Raw genomic sequence first — 11,875 nt, 5'->3', positions numbered from 1 at the left:
GTGCGACCCCATAGACGGCAGCCCACCAGGCTCCCCCGTCTCTGGGATTCTCCAGGCAAGAACGCTGGAGTGGGTTGCCATTTCCTTCTCCAAATTATTAGGGTTATTCAGTTGTAAATATATAAATATATCTCTGGCATTCTCATAGCTGTTAGGATTAATTATCTATGAAATATACTGAATATAAATCCTTGCTGTTTTCATCTGATTAGCATTATTTAGCGGGGATATGTATAAATATATCCTCCCGCAGTGTTCCATAGTGGCTAGAGTCATTTATTTGTGATGTATGTAGCTCCACTGATTACCTGGAGTCATCGGGTTATGTTGTCAACTAGAACAGGCATTTCTTCTTTTTCTTACCATTTGAGTGGTAGACACTGGAAAATAATCTTATGCCAATACACTGCCTTTCCACAGAGAAGAGATGTTCTTTCACTGGTTGAAATTATTTTGAAAGTAACCAAATTTTAATAAAATTAAGAATAGTACTTCATATATGTATAAGTACACAATGAATAGAGCAATATCTATTTTGGCAGTAATGTAGAAACCTTTCAGAAAATGGATAAAAATTGAATATCATACATCATTTTTATATTCTAAATAAACTTTGGAGTTAAAATACAGCAGAATCTTTTATACTTTTTGAATTTTTTAAGTTAATTCTTAAATTATCAGATCATACCAAAGATATAAATAATTATTCCAGACTATTTAAAAACTAGTCATCATTTTCTGCCTATTAAGTGTGTAATATAATGAAGAATTGAAATTTAAAAGTGCTTTAAAATCTTATTAGAACCTAATTGAGTAAAAGCTTAATATTCAGACCTAAATCTGAATATTTTATGAGCTATGTTATTTGAGGTTATTTACCAATACAAAAAAAAAATGTTGAGATTTGTAACAGCAACTTGTGCAACTTCCTAAAATTAAATTTTGGGACGTAATTGTCCTTGAAATATAAAATTTAACTTAACCCTGACACTAGAAATTTTGAAAACACTTAGAAATTGAATTTTTAAGTAATGGCTATTAGAAATTTATGGTTTTGGTTTTTTTTTTTTTTTTTTCTGGATAGGAGTTCTAGTTAAAATGAGGTGTGTTTTTTTTTTTTTTTAATTTATTGTTGATATTGAGCCTATCTCTTCCTCTCCCTTTGCTGAATTAATTATCAATGTGCAATGAATTCTTAAATTGGACATGAGTTGAACTTCACATATAATATCATAATCACTACACTGTCTTAAAAAACACTATGGACATAATCAATGTCCACTCACAAGAGCTAAGGTCAGGACTGTATCCTCTAAAGCTGTTCCTTTTCACGTTTGAACTGTCCTAAGCCTGAAGATTACATTTTATATTCTGGTCCAGCTTTTAGCCTGATCTTTCTTCTTCTTTTGTCCAGGCAGTTTTGAAGTGGTCATCCTTGATGACCTGGAAGGATTCAGGAAGTGAACTTCCTTCATGCAAACAACAAATAGTGCGCTCATTTACCCATATTAGAGAAAAATGAAAGTCAAAGCTGAAAGTAAAATGGACATAATTTTAATGATTTTTTAAATTTTGTGCATTGGATTCAAACAGCAAACTGTGTGCACTCAACTGTTATCACAATGTTGTCAAGAGGTCTGTGTCTTTTACCATTTTACACACAATTGTTCATTACAGTATGTTATCAGCCTCGTGGAAACCAGGGGTGTGGCATGGTAAGCAGTGGTGGTAGTGCACCTAGCTTTTATATTATCTAACTTGAAAATATTTCTCTTCTATGACTCCTTTTTTTCTTGATAAAAATAGTTTTCACCAAACGTTGGTGGTGCACACGCACTACCATTCATGCTCGACATCACACCCCTGACAGGAACGCATGTTCTTATTTTGTTGATAAAAAGTATTACAAAAATTTCCATACAAAAACTATTTTCATAGAAATCTTGCATTTCCACAAATAAACCTGAACATTTTTTGAAAAAAACTGCTCAAGAATTTTGTTCATTTAACATTGTGACTGTATTGATAAATGCAGTCCACATCAGAGTTCACCACACATACTTCTCTTTAGATGACCAGTCAGTCCCCTTTCTCCTTTCACTGAGATCTGCCCAGGCTCCATCAAGTTCATTTATAGCAGGAAGGAGGTTTTGGATTAACATGTCTGAATGTTAGAATGAAAGTTTCAGTCTTCCACAGAACTATCAATACTCAGCCCTCTTTTACAGCGTAAGAAAAAGATTGCAAAACATCATCCATTTTAATTCAGAATCTCTGAACCAACTGTTGCTTTTTTATTCTTGGTGTGAGGTTGGGGAAAGGGTGGCTGGAATAGGTAGGGATTTGGTAGAGATACATGTTAAATCTCCTGCCACAGTGAATGTAAGAAAAAACATTATTGCCTTGGTAATTTGACACTTCTATTTCAATCAGTGACACAGACTGTCAAAAAAACAAAAAGAAAAGAAAGAAAAACACTGATGAAGATCTGCTTTATATTCCACTTGCCATGAAATTCAGATTTGTTTTGCTTTACATTTCTTCACATCCTATAAGCACATATTGTCTATTCAGATGACCATTATACTGAGTAGCTGGGGGCTAGTGACATCATCACCCTCTTATCTGGGTGTTCAGAAGACTTAACTGTGTCTTGTAACACTACAGTTTTTGCTGATTCCAAGTATTTTTATGCTTAATGATTTTTTTTCCTCTGGTTACCCTTGGGGCATTGATATTCCATCTCCTGGCAACAGTTGAACCTCAAAAGGAACCTGTAATTTCTTCCCGGACTGCATTTGAAACCAGCCACAAAATGGTTATGTAACATTCACTCAGAAGAAGGGAGGAACCCATGATAAACAGTGTAACCCCGTGTAACTTGGTTGATCCATGATGTTTATAAATCAAGTCTGATCATTGTAACTGCTTAGATCACAGAGTCTCTAGTTCATAGACACAGCGGCATGAGGTAACTCATTTTATTTTGCACAGGTTGCATATTTCCACAGGAAACATTCTCGCTAAATTGTTTGGAAAAAAAGACGACAGTTTGTGCTTGGGTGTTTGGCCTCCCAGCTTTATGCCATGGTTTCTTTACCTGGCAACCGTCTGTCGTTAAATGTGTGCATGTTGATAACTTCTTCTGTTTTCACAATAACTGGGGCCTGTGGCTTGTGTTTTAACCGACGCTGGCACTTCAGGGACATCCTCAGTTCCTCTACCATGGCGCTACAGAAGGACCTCTACAGAATAACACAGAAAAGGAAATATTACAAACACATCAACTGCAATGGTCCTGAAAAATATTAAATTCAGTCTCAACAGACTTGTCAACATAGCAGCCTTGAAGTTTTGAAAAATTCCATTATAATGGTTATATCAAATTATTCCACTTTTAATACTCAAAACATGATAATTAAAATATTTTATCAAAGTGGGCAAGTTTAAAGAAAATCTCCACCTGATAGTGAACTGCCAGCTAGGAATGTGTACATTACACATAATTTGAATGAGGTTTTAAGATATATAATTGATTAACATGATAAGATATAATCTACCTTAAAATTTAAATACAAGCACAAATAAACAAATCAGTTACCAGAAATCCATCCATGCTATTAAAAAAAATTAGACAAAATATACTGGCTTTTAGATCATAATGTAAGATATGAAAATTTTCTTTAAACATGGATTCTTCATTTTGTCTTTCAAAACAGAACAAAAATAGCACTCACACATTTAGACATAAAATATGGAAAATTATTTTTGGTATTCATTATATCTTTTTTGTGATCATGCCTATAAAACTATCGGTGAAGATTACAAACACATATGACCTAATCATGAAATGACATTGTATCACATTTAAAAATCCATGCACAAATATTAACTACACTTTTGGTATCATCAACTTGATAACTGAGGACTGATAAATAATTTATTTCATGAAGAAAAAATGACCCTATATATATATTTTTTAATTCCGATTTCATTGGCAATAGATTTGCCAGAAATTCTATATACCTGGAACTTATGACACACTCCTCAAATTCCTATTATAGAGTGAAAACAAGACAGAAACTTGTTAGTCTCCCTTTCCATCTAATTGAGATACATGTGTTAGTTACATATAAATCAGATTCATGAACTAGTTGCATATTGTTGACATTCAGATGGTCTAAGACTTAGGCTATTTTTTTTTTTGCAAGAACTAAAAATGTGGACAACAACTAAAAATGTGGACAAGAATGAAAAATTTACACAATTCCAAAAAGTGATATGAAAACATAATGAAATAAACCTAATCAAATATGCATGAGAAGTCTTTTTTGTTTTGCATTTTGTGATGCTTCTTTGTTGTTTATCATCTTAGGCTAATTCCAAAATCCAAAAGGAAGCTTCGGGAGTTGGTGATGTTCAGGGAAGCCTGTTGTGCTGCAGTCCATGGGGTTGCAAAGAGCTGGACACAACTGAGCGGCTGAACTGAACTGAACTAAATTCCAAAATAATGTAGGATAAAAATGGTTAACACCATATACATGCCTTATATTTTTTAAAATACTTTTCATATATCACTTTTTGTGACACAAACTAACACTGAATTAAGTTGGGCATCTGTATGACAGAGGATAACTCACTTTCTGCAGCTCAGAACTGCACCTCCAGCAAGATATTCTGATACCCAATTTTATGTATTTTGATCCTGCACTGGTAGATTCTTGTCCATTCCTGGCTATATTCTCATTTTTCTTCTTTAGGTTGCTGAAGAGTTTCCTTAGTGATCATCCCAAATCTATGCCTTGGCTATTCCTGAAATTCTCACAATTATCAACAATAATCTATTGTTTTAAACATTCTTGTCCAATAAACAGGTGAAATCCAAATCTCTTTTTTCCATCATGACCTCTCTGAGTTAATTTTACCTTATCTCTCCCCCAACCTATTCCTCTTCCTCGTCTTCTTTGTTTTTTTTCTCTTTACACACATGCTTCTCTTTGGACCTCCAAAGTTTTCCTCCTTTGTTTCTTTTTGCTGTGGTACTCAGCAGAATTGTTTCATCCTTCACATCAGTCCAGCTTTATCCCTTACCTCCAGACATGACTCAAATTTTAACTTATTCAGGAACTACTTTCCAGTTGACCAGGCTTATTATTTCTACTCAATTTACTATTTTTCCCTCACTATCATGTTTCTCTGTCTGACCTCCAGGGCTTCCATGTTTCCCTCTCATTGAATTGTAAAGAATAGAGATCAAGTGCTCACAGCACTGTTGTACACATGTTGACTGAATTAACAATAGCCATACATGACCTTAACATTTTAATTCTTTTTTAATAATGTTTGTAATTCAATTGCTTAAATTTTTTTTTTCAGAATCTTAGTAAAATACATTGTGTACAAGTGAGCTAATTAATCAGATAAAACTTTGTTATTTGTTTAATAACATTAAATTCATAAAAAATTAATTTATTAGTGTTTGTCATGGGAGATGATTAAATGCTACACATGAATTCCAAACTAACTGCAAGTTATCTCTATGTATTATTTATTATGTGCTAAATTATACAGTTTTGAAATTCACAGATTCTATTTCTGTTAAAAGATCTATATGACACCTGATAGCCAGTATATGGACACAGTGTTTCTTGTTGCTTAATACCTACTATTAGATGTACTTATTAAGAACATGATGAAAATGATGATGAAGATGGTGATGATGACAACACTGTAGAAATGGAAAAATCTGACTCCAAAAGAGGGAGGAATACATAGTCTTGAGGTAACTTAGTCTTGGTTCTCTGTTGAAACATTTAACAGAAGAATTGATTAGATAATATAACAATGTCAGAGCTTGATGCCATGGACACTTTAAAAATGTTATAGGATGTGAATAATGTTGAATTGTTTGAAATAAGCCTTCATTTAAAATAACTAAATTTCCCAAATTTATAACATTCTCTTTGGCAAACTCAGTTTTTAGAGATCATGATTATATTGATTTCAAAAGTGATAAAATAGAGATATTGTTTTATCCATAGTAATTGAGTGGTCTAAACAACTGATTTTCTCAGGAAAAAAATCTTGCAAATGTACATAACTATTCAACCATGAACTGATTCAGTTTTATTTCTAGTTAATTAGGAAGTAAACTGTATTAATAGCCTATACTTAACTTCAGACTATAAATGCATTTAAACTCTTTTAAAGCAATTTTATGTAATATAAAACTTGTAATACTGATTAATATAAATTATAAGCATATATCCTGCCCCAATCAAGCATAAATAATTTAAATCTCAAGTAAATGATATTTACAAATTTATAAACCCTGAAAATTGTAAACATGTAATCCCACCATTATCATTTTAGGCTTTCTCTATTTTCTTAAGCCATTAGAAAGTAAAAAATTTAATCAAGCAAGCTTTAAGCAGTCAATCAGTAGTTTTGGTTATAATATCATGTTACCACTTTTGTTAACTTTTTTCTCTAAATAAGTTGACTTTGACAGTTCTTTTTGATTTATCAATATGTTTTACCTAAAAAAATAGTATTATCTTAGGTTCTAATACAGTCACCATGAAACTGTAGGTTCTTTTCTTACTTATATAATACTTCCAATCCTTCACAAAACTATGAAAATCTTTAGATTTGAGCAAAAATTTGGAGACAATATTGACAAATTTAAAAAATTTAATGATACCATAAAGTATGGTTCATTTGTATCACTAAAGAAAACACATTTTTAAAAAATATTTTAAAGCTTTAAAATGTAAATTCTGTATCTTGATCTCTGTAAGACCTAAAGTTGAAACTGTACAGATGATTGTGAAATATAGCTGTTTCTCTGTGTTGTACGTTGCCAAAAAATTACTATGTCTGATTTTTAAACTTCTAACTTGTCATTTGATAGAGACAAATAGTGTTTCCTAATTCATATCATGATCAGAATTTTTTACATGTCCTTTTATTGAACTATGGAATAAGATTTTGAAAAACCTAAATGCACTTGACAGGAATTTTCAGAGTTATAATGAAGAAGAAGGAAACTGAAGAGGATGGAGGAGGAGAAGAAAGAATAAAAGAGAGAGGAAGAGAGGAAAAGGGGATGGGAGACTTAAGGAAAGAAACAGCGAAGGAAAGAGGGAAGAAAATAAGGGAGAGAGGAGAGATTGAGGGAGGAAGAAAGAGAAAGAAAACTACCATGCTTTTCAAATCACTTCTTAGGGACAGAAACACACAAATTGTGTCAAAGTAAGTTCCTTAGGGTGAAAACAACAACAAAAATGTTTCTGCACAATATGACAGACTACAAAAAGAAAAAAAGGTGCAAGGATACTAACCATTATTAAAAACCTCTTTTAGTAAGTTTCAAAAGTTTACTAAACAGTGTCTGGATTGTAGGGTGGCACTAACCAAATAGAAGATTCCTGAAAATGAAAATTTAAATCTTTGAGCTGTTAGCATGTATAATTGCATTTAAATTAGTTAAACTCATTATAAAATTCACTATATTTAATGAGGCAACCTGTATTACACATCTCTAATTCTTGAAACAATGAAGGTTTGGAAACCTTAAAAATAATGAATTTGTCTAAATGTACATTGCTTTTTAAACAAGCTATTTTTTTATGTATAAGACAACACATAAATAGTCCACAGATAAATGTTCTCAAGAATATCATTCGTGGTGTTATAGAATAATTTAATCTTAATAGTTTGACTTTCTAATTTATAAATATGTTTATATGATACATGATGTGAAAGCACTTTGAGAAGCACATAAATATTTTTAGTATTAGAAATCTAGTTGCAAACATGCTCCACATTGAACAGTGATATATTTAAACTTCATTTTTTAGTTAAATCCTTTATGTTTAGCAATGTCTTCAAAAAAATAGCAACTGATGAAAAATAAGTTTAATTTTTTAAACTTTGAAACTCATCACTTTCATGTTGAATATATAATAATATACCAATTGGAGAAATAATCATAAATATCATATGCTATTATTAGATCTCTATTTAGTATTTATTATGTAAGGAGGAAACTATGCTATATATCTTACTGTCTTAATTTTAAGGGTATGCTGCTGCTAAGTCACTTCAGTCGTGTCCGACTCTCTGAGACCCCATAGACGGCAGCCCACCAGGCTCCACCATCCCTGGGATTCTCCAGGCAAGAACACTGGAGTGGGTTGAAATTAACTAAATGATATTCCAATATTCAGAACAATTTCCAACCATTTTTGTGTACAGTTTCGATTTGAAGCCTATTAAAACATCTTTGACTTCCCTGGTGGCTCGAGGTTAAAGAGTCTGCCTGCAATGCGAGAGATCTGGGTTTGATCCCTGGGTCGGGAAGATCCCCTGGAGAAGGAAATGGCAACCCACTCCAGTATTCCTGCCTGGAGAATCCCATGGACGGTGGAGCCTGGTGGGCTACAGTCCACGGGGTCGTAGAGTCGGACACAACTGAGCGACTTCACTCACTCACTCAAAACATCTTTAAAGTGCTTCTAAGAGACTTTGTAGTGCAATGTCCTAATATATACTACCATCTCTCAACGAAAATGTTTTGTTTTGTCATTTAAATTATTTGTTCACTGATTATGGATACCTCATTCATTCTCAGACATTTTCTAATTAATTTCGGATGCTGTAGGCCATTTGACCAAGAATTCCAGATCACATGTAGTAGAGACAAATCCAGTCACTGTAATTAATCCCTGTGGAAAATTGTTCTACTTTAGGTAATACTTAAATAAACTAAATAATAACTAAAGGGAAATAAAAAGTATATTGGATGCAATATGCAACATTTTATATAAATGTTGGTGTCCTAAATAATGAAGATAAATGTCATTTAACAAGGCCCATTTCTTTTGATTTTACTCTTTAATTAGAAGTCTTTTAAAAATATCAAATAGCTAGTGCTATCTATCAGAAGTATAGATTTACCTAAAGCTGTATGAATGTAACAGTGAAGCAATGAGAGATGAAAAATGACTAGCTAAGGTACTCATGTCCAAATATATATATATAATATATATATATATTTTAGATATATATAAACTTTGATCTTGATGCTTAGTCTTAGAGCAGTGCTCTTTTTAAAAAGTCCATATATACATATATATATATAATTTAAATATGCTGTGCTCTCGTCAGACAGGTATGTACACATTGATATTCTAACTAAAAGAGGAATACTGTTCTCTTGACTTCCATTCTGTGTGTTATTATATTAGCCTGCCTCACTAACAGTGATTTGAATTTCAGCTAAGTTCTTTTACCTGGACTCTATTCTTAACAAATGGTAATTTTTGAATACTAAATAATAAATCAGACAGAAAAATTATGGCACTAAATTATTTTTTCTCAATAAATAAAATGACAAAGCTTCCTATGTTTTAGCCTGGATTATTTTACAATGATAAACGTAACCAAAGATTAAAATATTCTCAGAAACCTTGACTCTTACTGAATAACTTTATATTGCATTTTGCAAATAAATGAGACAGAGAAAAATGGGGCATCATTATACATTTTTACACTTCCCTTACTTAAATTAGAAAAATCAATAAATTAGGTCTGACAAGCTTCAACACCATTTTAGTCAATACAGCTGTGAAATGAATTTTAAGAAAAAGCAATGTTAATCATATTCTTGCCAGTAGTCATAATAATAACAATTTTTCAACAAAGTATGTAACATCCAAATAACTAATGCTTAATTCCAGGAAAGCTCTCTTTCCTTTAAAGTACAGCAGTTAAAATGTATCAGTTTTATAAATAAAAATAATAATTATATTATAATGAAAGCTTCTTAGTATATGCCAGACATGCAAAAAGCTCTATATATGTTAACTATGTTAACTTCTAAAGCATTTTCATTTATGGTGTATTTGTAACCCATCCATTTATTTAAAAGATATATAGAAAGATTAATATAACACAAAGTTGAACACACTTGAAGAATGATTCCAAGTCTTTCCTTTTTTTTTAAAATTTCAAAACTCATGCTTAATGTCCAGGAAAGTGAAATAACTATACAGGGCTCACGATCAAAGCCCAGTCTGTTTATCTAACTCAAACTCCCACTCCATACGTTTTGTCAATACAACATCTGGGATAAAACCTGCCAAGAAAAATAGCTAAATGTTCTCCTTCCATGTCCTGTAGTGTTCTGTGGTGTAAACAGAATAGGCATATTTCAACTTGAGAAACATACTTGACCCTTGATATACTTATCCTCTTCTGCTCAATATGGATAATAATCTTTGCATAGCTCTCAGAGTAACTTTGTACTACTTTAAAAATTCTAAAGTCATTTATGAAAACCAGCTATAATCTTGTTTTAAAACATTATGGGCATTAAAAGAGTATGAGTTATCATAAACAAATGACCTAAAACTCCTTTTGCTGATTTGCAACTACTTAGTGAGCAAAAGGAAGATTGGCAATTGAAGTGTTATTTTATATTTACTTATAAAAAGTTTTTTTTTTTTTTTTTGAGCCATCCAGTTAGTCCCTATAGAGGTTATTAGTGGAAATTGAGAGATGCTTTGCTTTCAGAGAAAGGCAGTAACATAAAAACAAGACAAAATACAGTTTTGTCCAAAGTTTATTTGCCACTTTTAACTTTTGAGTAGCAACATGCTTTATAGCTAGATTTTAAATTAAAAATGTACTTAGAAAGTTAACAGTTAAAACTCCATATATTAAATACAAACTCCCTATATGAAAAGTACAAATATTCCATGGTTTGTAAGTAAGTATTATTTGGAAAAATGTGTAAATATTGTAATAAAATTTTTACTGATGATTTAGGACAATGTTTGCTTTCATATATCTTCTCCAATAAATGTCTTCTTTTGTGAAGCATTACTTCTGTTAGAACTAATTCTTCAGCATTCTGGAAGCAATTTGTGCATAAGGATTTATAAACAACTTGTTTTAATTCTCCTGATTCCATGAAATACAGATTCAGCCAGCTTTGAAAAGTATTTTTCCTCTGAATAATCTTTCATACAGAATCTCTAGTCTTGCAAGTTTAAATTAAACCACTATGATTTTCTTCTTATTCCTCATATTGCCTTGTTTCATTCATTTGTCCTTCTATGAGTTACAACTGCCTTCTACATTTCTTATTAAACTATACACTGAAGAACATTCTATGCGCCCACAACACTTTTTTTGAATTTTCAATGACTGAAAATCACCACATTATATAAAGATTATTGTTGATAAGATTTACCAGTGTTCTATAATACAAACGACTATGTACACTAAAATGTACTATGTCCTGAAAAACAACTGTACAAAACAGCTCTTAAAATGTACTTTAATCACCTTGCAGGAAAGCACAAAATATGTATCCAAGACATGGAATGTAGCTTAGAAATTCAATATCCAGCAATAATTTATATATTTTTATTTCTAAGATATATTTACTGTATTTTCTTTATGCTTAAATAATAGAAAGGGAATATTTTATTATATTTTCATATCAAGAAATGCAAAGATTCATATTCAACCTGATGTTCAATAAGGAACAGTTTGTACAGGCAAATCTATTTCAGTTACATGGAAATAAATCTATTTATAGATGTATCACACAGAAACGGAAGGTGCAACTATGTAAGTTATATTACCATTCTCATTGGAAATCAAAAGAAGGCAGAATTATATATAGCTTTTAAAAGTGAAAATATTCAAAAATTTAAGAAATGATTAATAATTCCAAACATAAATTAATAAACAATAATGATCATAAAATAGTATTATAAAAATTAGTACAGCAATTTATAACTCATACTTACAAAAATCAATGTATTATCATAAAAATATATTACCAGAGAAATTAAAATTA

The 11,875-nt window shown here is 31.4% G+C and overlaps 1 protein-coding gene across 8 annotated transcripts in view; it reads right to left on the bottom strand.

Annotated features, from left to right (window-relative positions):
* Positions 1-1,538: 1,538 nt before the first annotated feature.
* Positions 1,539-11,875, bottom strand: part of GRIK2 (glutamate ionotropic receptor kainate type subunit 2) — a 742,533-nt gene continuing 732,196 nt past the window's right edge. For 4 of the 8 annotated variants that reach the window (XM_025294639.2, XM_044924345.1, XM_044924343.2 and 1 more), the window contains one exon: positions 1,539-3,245. In XM_025294639.2, the coding sequence (XP_025150424.1) occupies positions 3,081-3,245 (165 nt within the window). In that variant the 3' untranslated portion in view covers positions 1,539-3,080. Of the gene's footprint in view, positions 3,246-5,662; positions 5,802-7,343; positions 7,431-11,875 lie in introns of those variants that run through there. The other 4 variants (XM_025294641.2, XM_025294642.2, XM_025294643.2 and 1 more) reach the window with 4 other exon arrangements.

Source organism: Bubalus bubalis, chromosome 10 (assembly GCF_019923935.1).
Source record: "Bubalus bubalis isolate 160015118507 breed Murrah chromosome 10, NDDB_SH_1, whole genome shotgun sequence".
Classification (NCBI taxonomy): Eukaryota; Metazoa; Chordata; class Mammalia; order Artiodactyla; family Bovidae; genus Bubalus; species Bubalus bubalis.
The sequence above is the reverse complement of the archived record's forward strand: the minus strand, read 5'-3'. Positions and strand labels throughout refer to the sequence as shown.